The sequence below is a fragment of the Aythya marila genome (assembly GCF_965140915.1).
Source record: "Aythya marila genome assembly, chromosome: 3".
Classification (NCBI taxonomy): Eukaryota; Metazoa; Chordata; class Aves; order Anseriformes; family Anatidae; genus Aythya; species Aythya marila.
The window spans coordinates 536,279-561,301 of record NC_139044.1 but is presented as its reverse complement, the minus strand read 5'-3'; the positions used below and the strand labels follow the sequence as shown (position 1 = coordinate 561,301).

Sequence of the window (25,023 nt, the reverse complement as noted above, 5' to 3'; positions counted from 1 at the left end):
GCCTGACTGTCAGCCAAAACTGCTGTACAATGCCTCTAGTCCTAAGTTGCATGGATGTGCAGAGGTCCTCTTTCCACCTCCTTCCAGTGTTGCTGCCCTCTGTCTGCTTAATTTTTCTGCACTGGTTTTCTGCTTTGATTTATTTCTCACTTGTGCTGCCTGTATCAGGAGAATCACGATTCTGCCTCAATCTCTTTGAGCTCCTACCTGCATGTTTCCTTTTTCCTGATACCCTTTCTGGCACACAGCTGATCCAGATTTCCAGAAGGCTCCCCCACCTGGAGAGTGGTGCTTTACTCCTGGCTACCAAGGTCTCCTTTCACTTGGTACCCTTTAACACTGTCCATCAAATCACCACTCAGCTTTTCAGTGACCAGGCCATTACCACTGTCTCTCTCTCCCCTTCAAGCCCTTCCTTCCTCTGACACCAATTCTGCAGCTCGACTCCCCTTGTGATACCTGCTTACGGATTCCTAAAAACTTCTTACACTGATGCTGCATCACGCAACTCTCCTACTCACTCTGGTGTACAAGGACAGTCTGGACACATACTCATCACCTTGCTGGAGGTGACAATCCTGAAAGGTGCTTCTCAACTCCAGCCAAACCCCTCAGTTTGTTCTTCTCATACCTGCCTTCATCTCACTGAGCTCAAGGCCAACGAATATGAAGACAGTTTTCCAGGCCTTTTTTTCCTCTCTCCACTGGACAGCTTCCCCATCCTACCTATTGCTCAGCCTTGTAAGCTGGGTGTCATTGATTCTCATCTGTTTCTTGATCTACATCCAGGTTTCCTGATAACCCTGCTGCCAGCTGAGGAGGTTCAGGTGACTTTCAAGTGACTTCTGAAGCAAGAATATATGTTGTCAGCCTTCTCACAAGGGGAAGGCGATATTAACAACTGCGGGGACACATCCCTCCCAGGCAGGAAGCTGCAATGTGCGCTCATTTTGTTGGGTCTGGGTGCTGCAGGATGAGCAGCAAGCTGTGGGAACTCAGAGTTCATGAGAGGCAAATGTTGGGCCTCACAGCTTGGAGGAGAAAGTCATCTCTGAATGCTTTCATAGGGACCTGCGTGTGTTTGGCACCATGCTTGCCTTAGGTTGACGAATGTTGGCTTTCATGGGGAATATATCTTGGTGCTTACTTGGTCTTGGTGACCACCCTGGCTAAAGAACAAACTGCCTTGGAGAGACCGTGAAACAAATGCCAACGCTTCCTTGTGGAAAATTGTGGAGTGGGGAATAAATATGGATTGTGGGTTTTACCCTTTTCTTTCTGTGGAATCTGACTCACTCTTCTCTTCTGTTGTAGCCAAACTGTGGGGTATCTCCCTTCCTACGTAGGAGGCCAAAACATAATGAATGGGTGCTTCCAGGCTTTGCCTTACTACTGGAGCAGTTGGATGCAGCTGCTAAGTTTGAGGACCAAGAGGATGTTCAGCCAACACTGACTGTAACCCTGCTGTGAACAGGAGTTATACAGGCTCAAGAAACTTACACCTGTGCTGACTTGTGATGTCCCAAATTGTGTGAGCTTGTCTAAGGCCAGACTGAATCAAACCCTTCTGACACTTCTGTACTTGGTTAGATGTGGTTATCTGAGGACAGCAGAGCTAAAGCACTGATAAATATTGATGTTCAAACTATTGCAAAATACATGGCTCTTGCTAAACTTGGTCTCTTTTCCCCTCTTTTTATAATGGCAGGCTGCCAGAGATGTTGCCCGTGTTCTTCAGTGTGTGTATCTGGTTTTTGCTCAGCACCCTCCCGGCTGTCACTAACCCAATACAGACCTGTTGTGTCTGTGGCAAAGAGCTTTCTATGGCTTCCTATGTGACTTGGGACTCAGGAATACCTGTGTGGTGTGGATTTGGGGTTAGTGTTGCTTTTTTGTTTGTTTTTAACCAAAAGCACATGTTTAGTGGCTGGCTTCTATTGAGAGTCTGAGAGCTTAGCTCAGCCTTAGACCCTTGCTACCCTCACCTTCCATCTCAGCGCAGCCGGCTGCTCTAACAGAAGCTGGCATCCAGGTTTTTCTCCTGGCACAGCATTGCTTGTTCAGTGAGGCTGCAGTAGCATTAAAAAGAAAAGATGCAAGAGCCCAGCCGCTGGCTGCTGGCCTTAGGCTACCTGAAGCAGTTGGCTGTTCATGCAGAAATGCTTTCTGAGCACTGGAATTCCTTAATGGTGTTTTGACGTCTAACACCCAATCAAGTCAGCGTTAGATGCTTATTATACTCTGTTCTCTGAAAATGCCACGAGGTAGTTATGTGGTTGTTTACATGCTGAAAAATAAACATCACTGCCTTTTCCTCCTGGCAACGAGTACAGGAACAGCAGGGAAGGCTCTGATATGTAATAGTGACACCATTTATTGTTTGATACCATCAGCGGACAGCATTATGGCTGCTCAGATCATCTACTCTTAATGTTGAGACAGACTCTGAAAGCCCTAAACAATAACACAGCCTTGTATAATCTGCAAAAAGCCCTAACCAAACCAGTATAGAAAACAATTGGGGGTGAGAATAGAAAATCTTGGGTCAGGGAGTCCGATGTAATGTCCCTCGGGTATGTTTGGAGCTGCGGAGGGGAGAGCCCTGTGCGGCTCTGTCTGAATGAGGAAAAGCTGCTGCTCCATGTCTCGGGAGGGACAGCAGGCAGCTCCAGCCCCATCGCTGCAAAGTGACATAAGGCAAGCAGTGCCTTGGGCAGGGAAGCCCTCTGTTACTGAGGGCTTAAAATAGTTGTAAATCACAGAAGCATAAATGTTGACTCAAACCCCCTTCCTGTGCAGATCATGGTGTTTGCACAAAGCGAGCTGTCTCCAGCTGCGTGCAGCTGGGTGGCTCACCTCAGGCTGCGTGCAGTGCCACTTCTCTCCCTCTTCCATTATTCGGGTGCTGTGCTGCTGCAGGAAGCCAGCCCCACACTGGGGTGGCTGAGAGGAGCAGCAAGAACCCCTTGCCGTGGCTGTGCTGATACATTCTGCTTTACCTGGGATGCTTGTTTCTAGTGATGCAGTTTTCTGTCGTCTTAATATATGAACCCCGCTTTCAAAATAAATGAACAGATGACTTCACCTGTGCACATCTTTTGTTCGCACAGGGTGCTGGCTTCTTACAATTATAAAGGCTATAACACCTACAGACCAATACTGAAAGCAAAACAAGCACAGCTCGTTCTTACAGTGCCATATTGATGCACAAATGTGGTTGCTGTTGGTGTATAAGGACCACGTGATGTTTTTGCATCCAGTTCACTGAGATTTTTGTTGCATGAATTCCTGCTCCTTTAAATGTTTAGCTTATAGTTGGTCTTTAAACATTTAAGTAGTTCATGTCAGCAGTCCAAGGGGGTACTAATGACTCTGCTCCCAACTGTGGGTTGTAATCAGCACACCAAGGTCAGCCAGAAGGCCTGGGTTCACCACATCCTGGGATGTATGGAAAATCATCTGGGCAGGGAGGCTGGATGGCTTCTAACAGGTTGGTCTCCTAGGGAGTGCACCGTTGGACGCAAATGTGTGTAAGGACACACACAAATGTCTCTTCCATTTTGTGTGTGTGTGCCTGGCGTTATTCATTATTTGGAAATATGTGGCGTAACATTGTATTATGCACAGGAAAACTGAGCAGATGGATGCTGACTGCCCTGTTCTTCACATAGAGGTCTATCCAGGACTGCTTCACTGCCAGACCTGGATATCTTGATGGCACAATGCACTCACACGCAAAGGACGTGTCTCCAGGCACCTCTGTGCTGTACACATGTGGTATGTAGCATGACTGGGAGAGTCCCTAAAAGTGTTTCCCCAAGCTGGAGCCATCCTATCTGCCTCGGGCCACAAGCACACAAATACTTGTGCAGGGATGGAGCGGCTGCCTGCTGTGTCGAACAGTAACACAGGTGAAAGGAGCACAAGTATTTCTACTCCTCCATTGTGCTGCCTACAGTGGAAGCACAAGTTCCCCCCTTTTTGAGGGGGGACAACGTGTGAAGATTGTGTGAGACTTTGCAGCCTATTCTGCCTGGGATGAAAAAGCTCATGGATGAGGCTGATAAGGATTTGTTGTGGGAGCTGAAAATGGCTGTTGGGAGAAAAAAAGCACTGAGAGGGAGGGGACCTTTTCAGAGGCTACCTGCCAGCAAACCGAACTTCTACATCGTGATCTGAACTATGGCCCCTTCTGCTGGCCAGGTTAGCTTGTTCCCTTCGCACTGACTTTCCCTTCCATTTGCCTACAGTTACCCTGATGGACACAGGCTGAGTTACCAAGTGAGGAGTGTCTGCAGTACGCGTGCAGCGGAGAGCTGAGCAGCTGGCTCTGAGAGTGGAGAGCTCTGCTGATTAACCTCCACAGCATAGCTCTGCCAGAAAGGGTTTTACCTTGTAGGATGAACTAGGAGTTTCTGACAGTCCTGCTTGATTTATTTTGATGGCTATTGTTTAGTGAATTGACCCCACGCCTCTCCTTTGAGAGATGGGTTTTTATTTATAACTGTTTATGGGCATCCTGCTCCTTGCCTGCACTGCCTTCTGCACCCAGCTTGAACACTTATTTTTGTTACTTGCAGTCATCTGCAGCCAAGGAGAAGTTTTATGCTGACAGGCAGAGATGATATGCTGATGTTAAGAATTCCAAGACAGCTGATACGTTGAAATGGTATCTCACTTGCCTTCAAAGTCTGTCTTCGCACTGGACTATTAAAATGCCAAACATATAGGGAAGTTTTCTGAAAGTAAGCAACTTGTCATAAACTAATCATACACAACTGTGTTCATTCAAATGTTATGTTCAGTAGTGGTATTTGAAAATACAAATAGTACCTCACTAGGCATATCTCCTTGCTTTGTGTTTGTCTTGGGTCTGAATTCTACATTTGGATGTGTGGCTAGAGTTGAAATGGGTTTGCTGCACGTGGTGTCGTGCAAGCAGTGGTGTTTTCAAGGTGACTACACAGTCTTTCCCCAGCGAAGTTCCACCAAAAGCACTTCTGCTCTTCTCGTACCTAGACAAACTCATGGAAATGCTGTACTGCACACCAACAAGGGCAAAAATCTGTCCTTATTACAAATAATACAACCAGAAGGGAAGAACACCTTCTGAAGCTCAGATTCCAGGGATTTGAAGTTTAAAAATCAGTAAAATTGAAAACAAATCTTCAAAAGTAGCTGTTTTCTGGAGCCAGATGGCTCTTGAGGCCGTCTCAGCATATTTTATCTCAGCATAAAAATAAATTTTAAAAATGCATGCTCTCAAACCAGATGCTGATCACATTCACTGTGTTTGTCTAGGCCAGTGGCTTTCTTTCCTGGGGAACATGAACATCACTACACTGGATGATCAAGGAGTGCACTGCATTGCTAGAAAACTCTGTACTATGTGCAGATAGTAATTAGCTGAGGTCCTGAAACACAAGGGAATTTATCCCTTATGCATTAGCTAACGAGACTCTTCTCACAATCTATGTAAATATTTTTTTAAGCTTCCAAGGATAATTGGGCAGAGGGTTCCGTAGGATATTTACACACTATACAGTGTTATTTAATGTGTGCTGCTTTCCCGTTTTTTCAGTGTTCTGACTGTTCTTGTACCCTACAAAAGAATAGGTTTCAGTTCAGTTCTCCACGTTCTTTGCTGCTTCAGATATCCTTCATAGCATTCCCTCCCACTTCTTAGCTAAATATTTCCAGTATTTTCAGCCTCTGCCTACCCAAAGCTCATCTGTTACTACCTTTTTGAAGCTCCAAATCAAGCTCACTTCTGTGCTCTCAACTATCTTGCAGATACACTGAACAGAATTCAAGAGATGCTGCATCCTTCAGCAGAACCTGTGCTATTTCATCCTGGTCATAACACAAATCTTGACATTATATGCTTCCTACAACAACATTTCAGAACCTCTACACTAAATTACAGCAGCCTGGCCAGATCATTTTTTTTAAGATGCTAACTTTTCCCCACCCATAGATCTCAATGGCAGGACATCATCTCAAATGACTTACCTCACTTGAGAGGGCAAGGGTTGACTTGGATTGGTTTTGTATGTAGTTCTTAATACAGGAACCTGCCTTCACAAAATTTCTGAATGTTTTTCAATGTGTAAGCCAGTTTGAAAATATCCTATTATCCTGGTAACAGCTTTGCAACAGTGCAGTTGGGTAATACAACCTCAGTGAGTGAGGGAAGAGGTATGTGTATGAGACAGAACATTAAGGCAGTATAGTCAGCAGCAGTAGTCTGGGCTATTAACTGCTTTAACTCCTGTACTTTCTCTTAACTTTGCAGACGACCAAGAACATGTCTGAAATCTGAAATACCATATTCCTATCCTTATATTTGAATGCCCTTTCAGTGGCAAGGGTAACCTTTATAACTGTCTATGAAAAAGTTTTATCTTGGGGTGAAAAATAACCTCATAAAGCAATCCCCTTAAAAGGAACGTGTCACAAGTTGCTGTTCCATAAAATACACTGAGCTCCAGTGCTTAGAATAATGAGGATAAACCTTTTCCAGTACTAAGCTCTTAACAAAAGCCCGCATAAGCAGTATAATTTGCAGAGAAAAACTTGCTATACATTTTATCATAACTGAGATGCATTTACTAAGCACCACATGATTCCTTTCTTACAAAGGTGTAGCCTTCTTTGATCTTTGTCCCCTCAAAATATGTGTAGAAGTAGCTTCCTGTAGCTGATATGCTTATTCCGTAACTGTTCTCTTAAAGGGGGTCAGGAAGGCTTCTGAGTTGCCAGCAAGAGTAGAGCGCTCCCGGAGCAATTCTTGCTTTCTTACCAGCTCCTTTGTTGTGGCTTCAGGGGTCCAAACCTAGAAAATAAAGGTAGTTGTAGTTACTTTGGGCAGGGCTTCTGCAATAGGAAAACACTTGGCTAAACCAAGCTATGTTTTAGCCCTCCCTTCTATCCTGAGATGTAGAACAAAACCAGTGCAGCTTCCCTGCAGGTACCACATCATCTTGTATATACAAGCAGAGCACTCCTGTCACTTCTAATCTGTAATGTGGTGAGGGCTCAGCTCAGGGCTAATGGCAGGGAAGAAGACCCAAAGCTTTTTATTTAGAATGACTGATTCAGGCCCAAGATCCTCTGAGTGGAAAACAGTAATTAACCATAGAGTCACTGGCAGCATAGGCTTATTTCCCTGAGACCACTGCAGAAACAAGCTCAAATCAGAGTTAGGGAAATGGTAAATTCTAAACAAACAAAGCTTCTTGGTCAGCAATGGTATTTGTTTCATATATAATAAAAATCTCCATGATCCTCTTTCATTTTCTCAATTATTTGTGAGCATTAACAGGTCCCTAATACAAAAGTGATACTTTAATTATTTTAACTCCAGGAGTTAAATGTTTATTGTGCTGTGATTCACTTCACTCAGTGTCACTGACATAAGAAATCAGGTAATAAGTGATTGAGAAGGTGAGTTAGAAGTTGGTGCTGGTCCCTTAAACAAGGACTCCTATCCTTTAAGTGTTCTGTGTGAATATTAAAATTCATACCATGAACATGGTTGCATTTGTATTTAATGTGGTCTACTTTCATCCTAGTTTTAAAACTGGTAAGAGCTCAGTTTCTGTGATTTGTTATAATACATGTGGACATACATATCACCTTTTAGGTTTATTGTTGTTTTGTGGCAATCTTTACTCTATGTCACATCACCTATTAGTTAGTTAAATTGTGAAGCCCTTTCATTGGTTTGTTGTTGTTTTGGACCTACAGTAAGGCCTGCTCACAAAGGGGAAAAAAAAAAATCATAAGTAGCTAGAAAACAGAATTGATCCAGGATTGAATCATGTTGGAAGCACCAACTTTTCAAGAGATCTTTCTCTCTGAAAGAAGCCATTCCTATGTTCCTGACTTTCAGTAACTGAAGGAGAAAGCAAACAAGATCTAATACAAACCAACTGGAATCAACTGTGAACCCTTCTACAACTTCTTTGCTGAAACTGTGAAGCCATTGTCTTTTTTTCCAACTAAATTTTGTTGGGATGCCAAGTTTTCTAATCAGCTGTTCAGAAATGTACAATGTGAGAGATGTCAGCTTCTGAAGACATGACTGGAATGACGCCCTGACTCTGAGCTGCATGTCATGAAAAATGCTGGGTGCTTTGCTAATGCAATTTGACTCTGGGCCAGACTCCTTGCTAGTATAATTGGTCCGGTTTTCACTAATTAAATGACCAAACTCTTCATACTGACCTGCAAAGAATGTGATCTGTCTACCTTTAACATAAAACTGTAGTTAAGGTTTGCTACTGTACGTACTTTTCTGGGTTCGAATGCGATATCTTCTTTCTTAGTAGCACCACTGGTTATCAGAGAGTTCAGATAAATAACACTGTCCGTAAGGGAATGTGCTGCCTTTTCAAGATCAGGTTTTTCTATAACTGCCAGAGATACCTGTGAAAGCTAAAAGAGAAGTGGTTAATCCATTGCACACATGTTGCATTTAGAAACAAAGCATACATCCTCTGATACTTGTTTTACCATCCATTCACTGTGTGTGTGTGTGTTTCTGAATCTGTTCAGGATGTGTTTTTCTTAAAGCTTTTTTTATATATCAGAAATCTGTGAGGGGAGCACTTTAAAAGGTAGGGGATGACTCTTCTTCTTGGACATTAGAACATTAACTGCTCTTCAAGACTCACTAGACTATCACCTAGTGCCACTGGTGTTTCCATCCTGTGGCAGATGATAAGTGTCAGAAGTTGTCATCCTCCCTTCTGTGAAAACCCTATGCTACCCCCGAGAAACTTAAAACATGTTCAAAAGGCAGAAATCAGCATGTGGCTACTGTAACACGTTGACTACAACATCCAGGGTGGGACTGATGATGGAGACTGCCAGCAATGCAAATATAATTGCGTTTTCTCTCTAAATAGCACCCCAGGTCTGATTAGCAATTAACACTTGTAAATCAGGAAGACTTCATCCACCACAATAAGGTAATCAGAATATGGTCACTGAGGCTGATGTCTGCGTGGGTGGTGGGAAAATAGTAAGGTACTCAAGGCTCCAGGAGGGTGCAGAAAATGCATTGGCAAGTACAGCAGCCAAATGCGTCGGTGTGGGCTTTAAGAAATAGGACTCTTCTCGACGGTGGAAGAAGGATACGAGACAAATGGGAAAATCAGAAGTCAGCAAGCCTGATATCAACTCAGTATGTTCAATTTAGAAGAGGAAAAAGATGCTTCTACTGACTTGAAGGGCCTTGAATTGGTCATACCCTTTGAAGAAACATGTGCTTCCTTTGAGAAACTGCAGTTAGCAGTTTTCAGTATTCGGACATCATAGTTAGGTGATCATTAGCGTTAGGGGGAAGGAAAGGAGGAAAGATTTTACATTCCTTGTCAGTGGTAAAGGATACAATTCTGCAGTGGGATTAGAGAAGGCACAAAATCCATAGAAATTACCAAATTACTGTTTTGAACAATGAACAAGTAGTAGTACTGGCAAAAACAAGCCCTGCTTCTGAGAATACTTTAACTTCCTGCTTTATACAGACTGATGGCAACTAAAGAAATAAACACTACTAATAAATCAGTCCTTTCTCCCCATTTCTCATACCTCTTCTTTCACAGCTTGCATCTCTGCAGGTGTCACTGTAGAAGGTGGCCTTGGCTTTGCAACTTTTTCTTTCTCTGCTCCTTTTTTTTCCGATACCATAAGCAAATTGTCCAGTTTATTTTGAAGCAGATCGATTATTCTAGAATCTGCAAATACCTTAGCAATATCAAGAGCGTTCTTTCCTGTATTTGAAAATAAATACCTGTTTAAGCCATGAAAATAAATCTTGGCACTTGTTGTAACTGGATAATGACACTACAGTCAACAGAACTTAATTAGGCATCTAATTTATTAGCCATTCAGTGTGCCAGTAGCCTGCCTGATGTTGGTGTGAGGGCTGGCAGTCAGCAGCACTGCTTGCAGAAATAAAGGCTTGCAGAAACGAGCCCTGAAACAAGATATTGAAGGAATTGTTGGAAGTGGTTGCTTTGCTTTTAATGTCCTGACGTTTGCATCTTAATATACCGGTCCTGCAGGTTGTCACTTTGATCTTTGAGAGGTGAGAGCATTTAGCACTTGGGATTGACTAGCATATTACAGGGTTTGGAATTCAGACAAAGTTCTTGTTGGTACCTGCCCCTGCCAGTGGTTGCTCTGTGGCTGACAGAGTCAAGGGAAAGCCCTGTGGTCTAAGTGGGGCTGAACCCCTTCAGAGCATAATAAAGGGGGAAACTCTTCTAAATCTTATGAGATGAGGCCTTAAAGTAATGGTGAGATCAAACTGCCACCATCAGTTATACAGAATTTCCCAGGATAATAGAAATGCAGAGTACACAGTGCTTCTACAAGCAGGGTTTCACCTTCTAGGCATTTTGGGAAGGGAAGTCTTATTACGTAGCAACATTGCTTCCTACATTACATCAAGGGCTGAAAAAGCAATGTTAACTGTTTAAATTGCTCTTAAAATAGAGACAATAATAGTCATTGAAAGGTCTGCTGTGAGGAGGCAACCCTTCAGTATCAGTTCAGATTTGTGTTTCTGTTAAGCCGCTTTTATCTCAGGGACAAGTATTTACAGGCTAAGCAGCAAGAATTTCTTTATTTAACTAGTGTTGTCTGTGCGTGCAAAATTACAGGCAGTTGAAATGTGCGGCAGAGTGCACACTGGCCAAAACTAAAATCTACTTTTCCATTCAATAATACTAATAACTACCTAGATTTTTTTTTCATTAAAGCCACTTTCATCTCCAAATGTATCAGGTGAGGAGTAACAGCTATCAGGGATGTTTTCAGCCACAGTCTTGGGGTGGGAGGTTGTACTTATTAATCATGTCATTATGTAACTTCATTTTATAGACATATAAAAAGTAGGAAAGCTGACTAGTTAGAATAGTGATTCCATACTGTAGAAAACTAGTTGAACTTAACTTTACCTTTATCATAATCCTGATAGCAGTCATAAATTCAGAATACTTCTCAAAACATTCCAATAACTTATTTTTCTTATAAAACTTGTATGCACTTAAGCAGTCCCTGTGGGGAGACACTGATATTTACCATTGCTGTTTGTTGTTTGGATGTCAGCACCTGCATTGATTAAAAAATGTACCATATCCAATCTACAGATCTCAATGGCTCTCATTAGTGGGGTTGCACTGCCTATTGCAGGTGCATCCACTGCTCCTCCAGCCTTCACTATCAGCTCAGCAATCTCTAGGTGTCCATTATAGCAAGCGTGGTGGAGGGGAGTCCACATGAAATTGTCTGTTGCGTTCACGTCGGCCCTGCAAAAGAGTAAGAGGGGTTGTGGCAGATGATGCCAGACACGAAATACAGTAACTTCTACGGCTCTAAGTACAATCAATGACAACTGCATGATAGTGGCATATTCAATGTAAATAAGTATTTTCTTATTGCTAATGCTACTTTGAAACTGTTTTAGAATGTGATACGTAGCTTGTCATATTCATTGTGTGTGCCTGGGTGGTGATCATGGTCCTCTCGAAGCTGACACAGGGTCCTCCTCCCCAGGGAAGTTTTCACACATACAGAGAAAAATAAGCTTTGGGGCAACTTAGTCTTTCTGTAAAATGCTCGTAGTGTTTGTGCTCCAGCTTCCCTGAGGATGGCCAAAGGCAGGTTAAAGAATCCAAAAAAGAAAACTTCTGGGCCAAGAACACGTGCTCCAAAATACATGGCAAAATTGCTTCCTGCACTATTTAAAAATGAGTTAGAGAAGATCTATTACAGAAAAGCCGAGGATTTAAAACTTTTTCAGCTACCATGTCACTGGTCTAGATCCTTCTGCCTCCCAGGTTGGTAATGGCATGTTCTGGAGGCTGCAAGGGCTGGTTTTGGGGTGATATTTGCAGTGTGCTGCCTTCAGAAGAATCTCGGGAAAAGCATTACAGCAGCTGGCTGCCTTGGGAGCTTTTCAGCCAGGGGCATGGAAAGGTGAGGCTTGGGGAACAAGAGCCACTAGTGTTAAAAAAAAAAAAAAAAAAAAAAAACCAAAAAAAAAAAACAACACTTTGTAGTGTTAAAAGGGAAGAAATATGGTTCCTCATGTCTTTGAACAAAACATGGTCCGTGACCATACCTGGATCTGTTGTCTCCCTCGTGTGCCATGTGTGGGTTCAGAAGGGGTCAAAACTGAGGGAATCCCCTAAAACTCCTGCACACTCAATTACTTTCCATTGTGTTTAGGACAGCCTACGGGTCCTGAACTGCATTAGGGACAGTCCCATTTACTCAAGGGACAAAGAGCTGATGTCTGCCTGAAAGACACGGAAGGAGGTAGAGGGAAGAAAAGCTAAGAAGCAAGCTGCTTGCCCAGAGAGCTTTTTTGCTTATCTGATCGGATGGTTAATATTTAACTGTGGATCAAAAGAACAGACTAATCTATTCATCTCTTCTTGCTTAAATTTTTAATCTGTTTCAGAATTCTGCCTTTGCTGAGATCATATAGCAGAAAATTCCCCAGATCTAACGGTTTTATCTTTGTTATCTTGCAGTTGCTTAGCTATTATGACTTACTTGTACGCAGATGTCATTTCCTCTATATTTCTCATTTAAAATGCAGGGTTACACTTACTCTACTTTCTCTCCCTACCCACTCCCCATGCCTGAACTGATCCTCTTTCTGTCCCTGACTCTATTTTGTTAACTTCACTCTATGGGAAACAAACTGATTGAAGGGAACAGGAAAGACACAGTGCTGGCATAAAATTCAACATTTTCTTTGGATCAAACATGGGTGAATTTGCCTTATTTCTGAGTCTTTCTGGAACAAGGTAGAAAGTAGATACCACTGATTTATGCTTAAACCTCAGCATTTTTTATAGCTCTAGATAAGTATTTAATTTTCCATTTGGTATGCATTTATAATACTGAAATGGCCATATTGTAAAAAGTATTTAAATTCCCATGCCAAAATGAAAGTGTTTGAAAGTCCACAATGTTGAAAGATGCAAAGCTAAAACTGTACTGAAAACTTTCCTTTCTGATTTCAATCAATTTAAAATAACAAAACTAGAATATTTTTTTAACTATTATTGCATTTATAGGTCTAAATACAATGAGATGTGACTACTGCACTGTCTAGTGAGATCTGATGAAAGCAGTGGAGATAAATTTGCTAGATTAATTTGATAACTCTTGTATCTTTATCTTTGGAAGACCTGAATTTACACACTTACACAGCTTTACATATGCTGCAGGAATGTCAGTGTAATTACCAGGGTGCATAAATCTGTACATGCTGTTAAGTCTCTGCAGGATCTCGAGCAATGGCTGGAGACACTTATCCTTAGAAATGAACATTAAAATAAATTCTAGCAACAGGCAGAGAACATACCTAACGTAAATATTGTCTCTGTAAAATGTTCTCTTAAGCAGTTATCTGAATGTAGGACTGTGGCAGTTTGATCATAAAAAAAAAAAAAGAAGAGATTATGCTATTACATAAATATGACTGATTTTTTCTTAAAATGCTTTCATTTTTAAGCTGTTATGAAGGTTTTTCACAGGTGTATCTGTAGGCTACAAAACTGCTGAAGCACTTCTGAAGAGGGGAACAGACTAAATAGCAACATGCACTTCTGGAGTAAATCCTGCTGCCTCAGCCTGCTGAGGCTGCAGAGGAAAATGATTCTTGGTAGAGCTGATTCTCTTAAAATATTTGCATGCAAAAGCTCTGGCATGTGGAACAGGGAAGTCTGAGACTTCCTTGATGATTCGTTTAAAGGTATCTCAATGATTTCAGGCTAGCCACTTAAGTCAGATTTCCAAAAAATCATTCATGTAATTTTGAAAGTTATTTTGAAGATGCACTCCCTGAGACATGGATATAAACTAGCCACAGCTCCAATAGACTACATGTAGGTGCTCTGCATCTAAGTGAAATGTCAGTAGCTCAGACACCAACAATTTCAGATCTGGGAAACTTACCTTTAGATGTTTTTATTTCCTCATTACTAAAATGTAAAAAAAAATAAACTAAACCTCTGTAACTCAGCATCTTACAGAATTATTATGTTAAATAGCATGCATACAAAAACTATAGTCTGTTGCATCCAAATGTTTATTGGAAATGTATGCTCCCAAAATAGCAATTAAAGAAAATCTTTGGAATGATCTTACCCCTTTTCCAGAAGATACTGCACGAAGTCTATGTTCCCACTTGCGCATGCAGTCATCAAAGGTGTTCTGTAATACTTATCTTTTATGTCTACTGGCACACCCTCCTCAAATGCTTTCTCTAGAGACAGAATGTCTCCTGCCCTGACAAGGAAGTTAATGTTCATGTACATTTTCCTTGGTTCATCTATATACCAGGCACGGTCGTCGTGCACGGGGTGGGCAGATGGGTGGTCTCGGTTAAAGCGGTAGCTATCGGCAGTGTTCTGAACAGCCTCAATCATGTATACAGGGAAGCCGTCTTCCCTAAGTGGACACGCACTCTTTGGAATAATGCAAATTGGCACGGGGACAGCAATGCCTCTTTTGCCTCTTCGTTTCTTCCCTTTCTTTCCTTTCTTCCCTTTGGGTCCATAAGATGTTATAAGATAGTTTTTCTGCAAGTATTTAGAGCCTTTAAAAAATTCTTCAGTGTTGATTCCTTCAGGGTCAGCTCTTTCATGCGCCTCAGCAATAGTTTGTATTTGCTCAGTGTCCACAAAGGCACACTGCTTCTGAATAACTGCTATGAAATCATCCTTAGCTACTGTTCCATCTCCTTGGTCAACGGCCTCAAATGCCTTCCGGAGGGCATCCTGGTGCTCTAAGGACCAGTCGTACAGCCTCAGTGCCCACTGGGGGTTCTTCTCCTTAGCTTCAGACTTAGACTTTTTTTTAAAGTTATTTTCAATTTTGCGCAATTCGGTTACTGCTGCTTTAAAACCGCCTTCCTTGGCAACTGCTCTTGGAGTCTTTGCCAACAGGTTTGTCCACGTAGGATCGCAGCCTGACAATATAGACACACTTTCACTGATAGTGCAATGGAATTAATAAATGGCAATTACTTAACGTAAGAGTCTTGTAATATGTGTGTAGCTAATTAGCACAGGTCTACAATTTTATAAAGTCTTAACTATAAATAACAATAGTCAATGCAACCGCATCAGTGATCCCAACCTGGAAAGCTAGGCACACAGCCACATTTGTTTTCCAAAGGGAGATTCACCAGGCAACCCATACTCTACTCCATCTACTCACGAATACATATGGGAAGGGAGAAGTTCAGTGAAAATTTTACATTTTTACTTAAAGTAGCAACCAAGTTTAAGAAGAAACCAACTAAGATTAAGATGTTACTCGCTCTTCTGTATCCCAACACTGTGATTTGGTAATGGACTGTGAGCTAAATATTTGGACCACAAGAACATAACGTAGGATTGTACATGGTCCTACGGAAAGACAATTGGAAGTGGTATGATCATTTGAGTAACTTAGAAAATCATCACAGCTTATTTGGAGTATGTTTTAATACCCACGGGTGCTAAGTTTTCCCCATGACTACAGTGAGATCAGTGAAACAAAACCACTTAATGCTGTCCAGTTCTAAGTTACACAAACCCGTGTTGTTTCTGTTGATTTTCTTGAGAAATGTTTTATTTCATCATAGCCACACTAGTAGAAGTGAACAGCAATAGCCTATGTTAGGTACTTCTTAATGAGAATCGCACTTGTCACATGATACCCCAGAGAGACAATTCCTTCGGAGATGCCCGAGTGATGTCAGTCTTTCCTCTAACACAGAAAAATAATATATACAATAGTCATGAAGTAACTTCTTAATGTACCTCGTTGTCCTATAAACTTGCAGCAATTTGCAAATCCTCCCTCTGCAGCGTAATGAAGTGGTGTGTTACCGTTCATAGCGATCAGGCCCAAGTCTCCATTATAAGCTGAAATAATCCTCAGGATCTAGAAAAGCAAAAACATGACCACCAAAAGTCATCTGTGTTTCTTAGGAGGGGGGAACTGTGAGACTGATTTACAAATGAAATGCAGTATCATATATTCCAGGTTTACATAGTGAACTTCTCTCCCTTGCCCAGCTGATCAATGCACACATGACACTCGTGTTTTCTATAGTACATGCCTACTTTACTCAGGAATTAGAAACCTCCTTCAGCTGTAGATACCAAGAACAACCTTCACTATTGCAGGCCTGCCATCTTCAAGACCTATGTGTAATCATTGTGTGCATAATAAAAATTGCATAATTTAATAAAGACAGTAGTTGGGAAGATACAGGGAAGAAATGGCCTCCCTGCAGCTATTTGTATCTGCCTTTCCTACAATGGGAAGGTTTCATCCACGTTACACAACTGTGACATGCTACATGTTGGGGGAAACAAGCTCTCCAGAGGACCTATTCACACCAGACAGCCACAGTAGCACACACACTCTGCGGTACCTTGGCAAAAAAGCTCTGCAATTATGAGAGAGATTCTGTCACTTCTGGCTTCCCTTTGATACTCAAAAAGAAGTGGCTTTTAACTACTGATTACTGTGCTTTGATCAGCTGAGATACTGGACTCCAAATAGATAAATAAATAATGGCCTGGCTTTGCAGCAAGCTGTTCAACACCACAAATGATGATACCTCAAAAAAGCCTCCTTTGGCTGCAAAATGTGCAGCACTGTGTCTTTCATTGTCAAATAGGTTAACATCGACTCCTCTCTCAAGTATACCACGCACCAGCTCAAGAACACCTTCTCGTGCTGCTTCCATTAAGGCTGTGCGACCCGTAGCCTGCAAGGTAGCAAGAAAACAATTCAGAATGTGCATGGTGTGCTAATTCAGGTTGAAAGAGTCCAACATGATCTGATTGCTGCAGGGCAGCATAAAATGAAGGCTTCTTTTAGGTGTTATTGAAAAAAGTAGACATGTCTAATACTTTCAACAGCATTTGTATGAAAACTTTAGGAATCTAGTCTTAATGCTTCTAAATCATGAGTAGTCAAATCATAGTGACTCAACTATGTTAGTAACCTGAGTCACCTGAACAGCCACACAAAAATCAATTCCCTATTTGAGGAAATACTTTTTTTTTTTTTCTTTCTGGGTGCATGCTCTTGTGTATAAAGATTTAACACAAAATACCAATTATATCTTGAAAGAGCATAAGTAACTGTGACTTTGGTAGATTCGGTGACTGTCTCAAGAATAAAGCACCTCTCAGCTCAGGGATAGCGTCCTATTAACCTAATGGCCCACACCAACTCTTAAAATCTCTTACTTGCTGCTATACAGAGGGGCAGAGATAAAGGAAGGGCAGGAAGCAGACAATGAGCTGTGGATTTCGTTGTACCGAACCATGATTTGTTCCCTGATATCTTTCTTTGGGCCTAGCAAAACATTCCCATTATGTTGCCAGGTATGTGTCTACAGTATTAGACCCAAGATGCAGGTTTCTCATCATATTGCAGGCATGCACAGTGCAGAAGGTGGGAATGTGCCTCAGAGGATGTGATAAAGATGTCCAAATATTGGTAGTGTAAAATGTTTTGGTATAGCTACAAATTAGGAAGGATGTTGCAAATGCTAGGACAAAAGCAAAAGCCACGAGTAGCTCTAAGGGAAAGCCTGATAATCCTGAAGGTCTTTTCCAACCTAAATGATTTAATGACTCTATGACTTGATCAGTAGCACAGGGCTTCATGTCCTTAATGCCATTGATAAATTTAGCAAGTAAACAAATACATGACTAAGATGTACAAAAGGGAGAAAAGAGTTTCTTATGTCTCGTCACTACCTTGATCCCCATTCATGTTTCTTCTGTTGGACTCACCTTTTTAGTATTACTTCAACCCTGAAAACCTTGGGGCACATCCAGCTGAAGCACAGTGAACTAGAACTCTTAGGAGTTGGCACACTTACCCCACTGTTTTTTAAACATTTGCACTCTAACCTACAAAAATCTGACTCAGGATACATGATTCAATCAGAAGACTTAAATCTCTGTTCCTGCAAAAAAAATGTTGATAAAGAAGGGAATAGATATCCCCACAGAGTAATGAAATTGCCACTGTTGTGCAATTTTAATGTGAGGATTTATGGTTATACATTCCAGTCTGGTGACCATTCTTTACTCCTGTATACACATTCTTAGTTACCAAAATATTCATACTGGGTCTCTTGAATCGGGATTTGCTCCTCTTTCCAAGAAATTCAGACATATTTCTTTAATATCATGAGCTTGCTCACAGGCTTGTAGAAATATAGGCTTCCCATCAGTAGTACAGTTGTTAAGATCCGCACCATAATCCAGGGCAATTTGAGTGCAGTGATAATGCCGTCGTGTAGGTAAAATGCAGTAAAACAAAACACCTGCAAAGAAAAACAGCAAGGATTATGGTGTAATGGTAAATGATAAGAAAGGTTATTTATGCTATAAACTTCACAGATGAATGGACAGAGACTCCTTCATCATAGGCCCATTAAATTCTCTCACATATAGAAATGTAAAAAGGATTTCTAGTTTAGGACCTCTGAACTCAGGGAGTTTACCAGAATTGAGTATGTGGCTGCTCATGGGAGAACACATTGGAAGGATCTATGATTTAAAGGCCTGGATTGTTCAGGGAGAATAATTTTCATTTTTACCAAAGGCCAATAGCTTCTGTTGAGCTTTAAGCATTACCCACCACTGTGGTTCCTCTCTTCAGAGTGAGCATGCCATACATAGCAAGCACGTAATGCAGTAAGGAGCCATTTTGTGCTATTTCTGGTCTGATCGGGTTCCTTTTTACTTACCTTTCCCTTCGTTATCAACAACAGTCATGTCTGCATTAGCTTTTACTAGTAAGTCCAGAACCAAGTCATAGCCTAGCTCGGCTGCCCTCATTGCTGGAGTACGTCCCATTTTGTCCTGGACATCTGGATGAGCTCCCAGCTGTAGCAAGAAGCTGCACATGTCGGTGTCATTCTTAGAGCAGGCCAAAGAGAGGGCGCTGTACCCGTCTGTAGGCTCTGTGAAGTTAATGAGGTTGGGGAAGCCATGCTGGACCAGCTTTTCTATTTGCTTCTTGTCTTTCTGGTGGACACACTGGAGAAGTTTGTAGATCTGTAAGTCTTGAAGTCTGTCATCTACTGGTAGCATCCCTGAGTAAGAAAAAATGGCTTCATCTAAGGAAGGAATTTCTGCACTGGGAGAGAGGAAAACATGTAAACACAGAGATGAGATTACTCTGACATGCCAGGAAGAACAGGTATCAAGCTATGTTCAAGGTATGCAATTATCTACTTACCTACTTAAACTTGACAGAGCACAGAGCTTTAAGTGAATTTCTCTCACTTAGTGTATATGGTACATATAGAGACTACATAAACACAGGAAGCACCTTGCAAATTGCTCTTTCCAGTAATCAAACTGTTCAGAAGAAATCTCTTCCAAGGTGAAAATTAAGGTAAGGAACTGTAAGCTAACTGCTTCCCATTCAAGGAACTGCGATAATCTATAATTACTTGGAGGCCCAAGTTGAGGCTGGTCACCTGCCATTTTAGTACATGAGAAAAAAAATCACATGTCCCAGTTACGAGTTTTGCTAAAGCATAAAATAGATGCTAGGATCACTTCATCAATACCGGAGCATCTTCCTTTGTTAGTAACTAATGCATGAACTTCCAGCAGGGCTGCGTGCATAAAAGGGTAAATTGCATTTCTCTGTGGTAAATCCCTCGGGGAAAAAAGGTGCAGGCAGTGAGATGCTGACATGGGAAAAGATTCCTCCAGGTAATGCAACAAATACTTGTAGAGGAAAGTGTGCTGCAGGATACCAGCTTTGCATTTTCCTCGGTTATGGTTATTTTTTAGACGTTTTATCCTCTGTTAGCTAGTCTCAGCACTTGTGGCTGCAGGGACAAGCAAGGGTCAAGGCCATTTCTGGAGCTTGCTATCAGCTTCAAGCAAGCCCTGGATCAACCTGTGCTTCAAAAACAACACTTATAGGACAGAAAACAAAAAATGTGGAAGAACAGGTCCCCTTAGGGATTTATTTTATTTTATTTTATTTTATTTTATTTTATTTTATTTTATTTTATTTTATTTTATTTTATTTTATTTTATTTTATTATCCATATAGGCTGTAAATTGTACCACTTAGCAATCTTCCTGGCTACTATTGAGTGTTTTGTGGCTGTCTGAGAAGAGGTGAGTTGTAGGAATGATTCAGAAGGATGCATAATTTCAACAGATTTTTTGAGTCACCACCTCCCTTTCTGGAAAGGAAATCTGAAATAAAACTGCAGGAAAAATAGAGTGAATAAAGGCTAACCATATTGGGAACAGGTGAAAGTACTTTTTGTACCACAGGTATGCCATGTCAGTTGTTGTTTCTGTAACTACTGCCTTTCATTTCTTTTGAAATCAGAACTCTCATTCTGAACACATACAAAATATATTCTTACAACACATGATTAAATCATTAAGCATCAATAACTCAATCTGTCACCTAAATCCTTACTACGTTGTGTTTCTTGTACGTTGTCCTGTAAAAGGGAATAAATGCAGATTTTTTTAAATTATATTTTTCTGGTAGGGGTTATGACAACAGTAGCACTCAGTCCTAATGTTTAGAGTTCAGAAATAAGGCTACTTCTGGGTAAAGCCCTGGGAGGAAGGAAAACAGAGTACACTGCGGAGTCTAGCTTTTAGAGCCTGAGACATTAGAAGTCATTTCTGAGCAAAGCTTATGGACAAGGACGTTTGTCCTGGGTTCTGGTGAAGCGGTGTGACCTCTGCAGTGAGGAACAGCACAAAGGTACTACAGGGAAGGCTCTTACACTGTTTATGACTCTGAAGCTCAGAAAGAAAAATCTTTTTAATAATGCTTAGGTGGAGCTGACAAGCTTAAACTGTTCTCTTGTACTCTTGCTCTCTATTCCGCACCACCCTGTAGCTGTAACAAACTTGGTTTCACTTCCAAAATGGGCCCTTTCTTCCCACTGCATCTGCGTGCACACAGAGAGCCCAGGCTCCTATTCCTTAGGTGCTGTTTAAATGATCAAAACACTGCCTGATCCCTTCTGGTCAGCCTGCACAGAGTGAGCCCATTCCACAGCCCATGGGCCTCCCCCCTGAAGGAGGGCTGGGCATGATCGCAGCTCTGCCCCATCCTTGCTGAAATGCTTCTGCTCTGCCTCTGCCCTAGCCAGCACCGCAGGCTGCAGAGCAGCAGGGGCATGCACCTCGCTGCCTTTGGGGCTGTGGCCCCCAAAAAAGCTGCAGGGCTCGTCTGCAGCCTGGCTTACTGCTGCCGAGACCGCCCGCAGGGTGCCAGCCGCATGTTCCTGCAGCCAGCCCAGTCTGCAGCGCTCCAAGGAAATCAATACTCACCTATTGACACTGTCTGAGGAACTGACAAGATCTTGTGTTTGAGGATTTTTCCTGTATTTCTCAGCGCTTTCTGCACAAACACCTGGATTTTGCACAGCATTTTCTCAGGAACTTATTTAAGATCAAAACTTGTCTTATTTTTCCCTTCTTTCTCCCCCATGAAGCTGCAAACACTGAAAAAACAATGTTCTCCCTGGAAGTAGGTTAGTAAAGCTAAGAGCACAAGAGCACTATCATAATTGATAACATTTTTAACATTTTTTTAGTAACATCCAATGAAGGTTTAAATGAATGTAATATTCAGTGCATACAGCTTTGGATTCATTTTATGGATTATCCTTGAGATTCGTAACAGTACCTGAGCCACATCTAGTACAACCATCACACTCAGCATCTGAAATATCCAGAACAAGCACATCCTAGGATGCCATTCTGCAGCGGGCAAGGTGACACACTTGGAAAGCAAGTCTGAAACCGAAGCACATCTCGCATGCTTCAGCAATTACTAGCTGCAAGTAAACACCTGCCATCACTGGTGTTGTTGCTGTCACTGTCCCCAGCAGTGACACAGCAGAGGGACACAGGGTTACACAGGAACAGCAGCAGTGTCAAGAAGCAATCGAAGAATCACCAGCACTGATGGAAAACAGACGTGCTGCATGTGGTAAACACCACAAAATATGGTTGAAAAACAACAAACCATGCATCATTCATGCAATATCCCTGTATATATGTCCAATAAGCGCTTGAACTATGTGACTAGGTATTATTTTTGCTCCCCAAAACCTTTGCCTCGTTCATGATATGGGACTCACAGCACAATTTCCACTTATTCCACGCTTTCCCTTTTGCTCACAGGGCAATGTATTATTCCAATGTTAGTCCCAGTGCAGCATGATCAGTTGTTCCTATTGGTTTTGAGATGCTTATCCTGGTAATATTTTAGTACTTCACACACAGCAACAAAATTATTTCTGTAAACATAAGTGAAATTATTTTCGACATAATGGTGAAGTATGTTGTTATCTCAGTTTACCCACCAGTGAGATCCCCTAGCAAGTTTAAAGTCTGCTTCAGAGCATTAAGAACCAACAATTTACATGAAAACAAACGTAACAATTTAGCTGTGATGGTTAATATTTCTTTATAGTATTTCTTCAAAGGGATTGGGTCCTGTTTTATTAGAAATTTCTACAGTAACAGAACTAAAATAAGACAGGTGGGATAGAAGCTTATACCCAGAGTCAGGTAAAACTGCAAGCAAGTGAAACAGCCTTTTATAATGAAAATGTAACTACAGCATCCTGGGATTTTCATTAAATAAATGCTGCCAATTGTGTGCATTTCATAGGGTTTATATCACTTAACCCGTAGGACCTTTTAACAGAAAACAAAGGATTGTTGACACAGCTTTGAGACAGTCGTACTCTGGGGAGCACTTCATGAAGCTATAATCATAAATCCTGGGCTTGTAACATCTGTGGAGCAGCAACTTTATCTGTTGACAAACATCAACAGGATCGCCACTTTCATCCTGCCAGCTTCTGTTATTGTTTTGGTTGAAAGCATGAACTCTTTCCAATTCTGATGAACCCTTTTCCCAGTATACCTAGTATTAGGAAGGGCATTTTAATCAGGCTGGTTTCTCACAAAGCTTTCCAGGCAGTGGCCACGCTGCATTGGTAGGGAGGGTCTGCTGGCCAGCACTCTCACTCGCTTTCTGTCAAAGCCTGGTGCCCGACCGCTGCTGGAAGCACTTGTGACTCCTTTTTTTCGGTTTGCAACATTTTTCAGTTTCAACATTTCAAGTAGAAAGCATCCCTTTAATTATCACTATTCACAAAGCAGTAAACAAAATTTTCATGTCTTTTATCGTTAGTGAGAGAAAATAGCTTGGAACTTTCTAAATTTGGCCCATTCGCATGCTGGCCATAGAGATAAGCCGGAACCCTCTGTGCTGGTACAAAAGAAACTGATACGGTAATGCTGCCATGTTATATTTCTAGCTTTGTACAGATAATTACTCTGGATTTTTGGCTGTGGCTAACGTTTAACAGGAGCAATGTAACAAAATCCTCCTCAGACTGAATCCTGGCGTAATGAATAGCCTGTAATGCCGTGTTTATTCTTCTAAGACGTGCATTTTGTTTTCAGCTTGCCGTGCCAGTGTCCGTCTGGGAGTGACTGGAGCCGCAGCCAGGAGGGCGAGGAGCTGCAGGGCACCGCCGAGAGGAGAGGTGAGGGGCAGAGGTGGCACCGGGCAGCCTGCCTCAGAAATCACCTTTTGGTTACAAAACCCAGCAACCCTTCCCGGGGCCCTGCAGCAGCCGCATGTCTCCCCTCACAGCACCGGGCCTGTCGCACCCGCCTGGCCCCTCAGGGGCACTCACCTGCGGCCGCCGCCACCGACCCCAACCCGCCTCAGGGCGCCGTGCCCGCCATTATGCCCAGACAGCCGCGCTGCCCTTGGCAACGGCGACACGACAGGCGTCGGAGGCTGGACTTGGCCGTTGGCCACCAGCCCTTGGTAGTGGAGAGGCCGTGAGGCGGCGAGGTGAAGAAGGGGGGCTCGCCCCACGCCTGCAGGGCCTGGCTTTAGGATCAGGGGCTGCGAGGGCAATGCCAGCCCTCCTGCATGGGGTCTCTCAGTGGGATGTGACAGCCTCTGGTGGTTTTCTGGCTTGTTTTCTTGCAAAACCTCCTCGCCCTCCCGTGAGAGGCAGTGCAATGTAGTAGTGTCAGTCCTGACGCTTACGCTCAAGATCCGTGGGTAAACCAACTTTATAGCTATTTGCAGGGGGCTGTGTGGTAGTGTAACATAAATTAAACATGTTGGGCTTGAATCGAAGCGTAATTGCTCATAGACCTGACTGGGAGGATAAACCTATTTATCAACAGGAAAAATGTCAGTGCCAACAGTCAGGGAAAAATGCTCAATGCTGTTTAAGTGAGTTAAAGGAGAAGCCCTCCTAAAAAACAAACACCACTACCACTGGGACTTCCAAAGCTGTCTGGACTTCTTTTCTGTCGTCTGTCATGGCTAATTTCAGCCTCTAAGTGCCAGTAGCCAATTGGCCCTTAATACTGTTGTTGGGCTCAGCAATTGCCTAGCTAGCCAGGACAGGCTGTTGAATTATTTACAATACACCTCTAGTATTAGGAGGTCAGAGGTCAAGTCATTTTTTGACATGCGGTATGTTTCACCACGGAAGTGGTGTTGTGCAGCTGGATGCATGTCCAACAGAGCAGAAGGGTGGGCGATTGAAGGCACCAGCGTGAGTGGTGTCACAGCAAGAAATACAGATAGATATTAACATAAAGCATTTCATTATTTTCCCTGCAAGAAGTGCCAATTATACAGAACCTACTTTATGGTAGCACACAAACTTGTGTGCTGAGTGTGGACAGTCACAGAGGTGCTCTGCTGGCTTCATTGTTACCTGAATGAAAGCAGTCTATGGAGCTCACGGCACACAGATTTTACCCACCATGCCAGCACCTGATAGTGAGGTAATCAGTAGTAAATTATTTCCTAACCACATCTGCTCCAAAGAATGTTTTTTACTGAAAAGTTTATGTTTTCCCCCTGTATTACTCACCCATAAACATTAACCTCAATTGGTCCTACCAGATACATACC

The 25,023-nt window shown here is 42.3% G+C and overlaps 1 protein-coding gene across 2 annotated transcripts; it reads right to left on the bottom strand.

Annotated features, from left to right (window-relative positions):
- Positions 1 to 6,220: 6,220 nt before the first annotated feature.
- On the bottom strand, positions 6,221 to 19,184 carry ANKEF1 (ankyrin repeat and EF-hand domain containing 1). 2 transcript variants are annotated; one of them, XM_082755936.1, is made up of 9 exons: positions 18,803 to 19,184; positions 18,177 to 18,376; positions 16,649 to 16,798; positions 15,840 to 15,963; positions 14,179 to 15,001; positions 11,095 to 11,321; positions 9,598 to 9,779; positions 8,296 to 8,439; positions 6,221 to 6,835 (listed from the first exon to the last, which is right to left on the bottom strand). In XM_082755936.1, exons 1-9 carry the CDS (start codon positions 19,146 to 19,148, stop codon positions 6,710 to 6,712), a joined length of 2,322 nt encoding a protein of 773 aa, XP_082612062.1. In that variant the 5' UTR covers positions 19,149 to 19,184; the 3' UTR covers positions 6,221 to 6,709. The 2 variants fall into 2 exon arrangements, with proteins under 2 accessions (XP_082612062.1, XP_082612063.1); XM_082755937.1 differs by lacking the exon at positions 16,649 to 16,798.
- Positions 19,185 to 25,023: the final 5,839 nt, after the last annotated feature.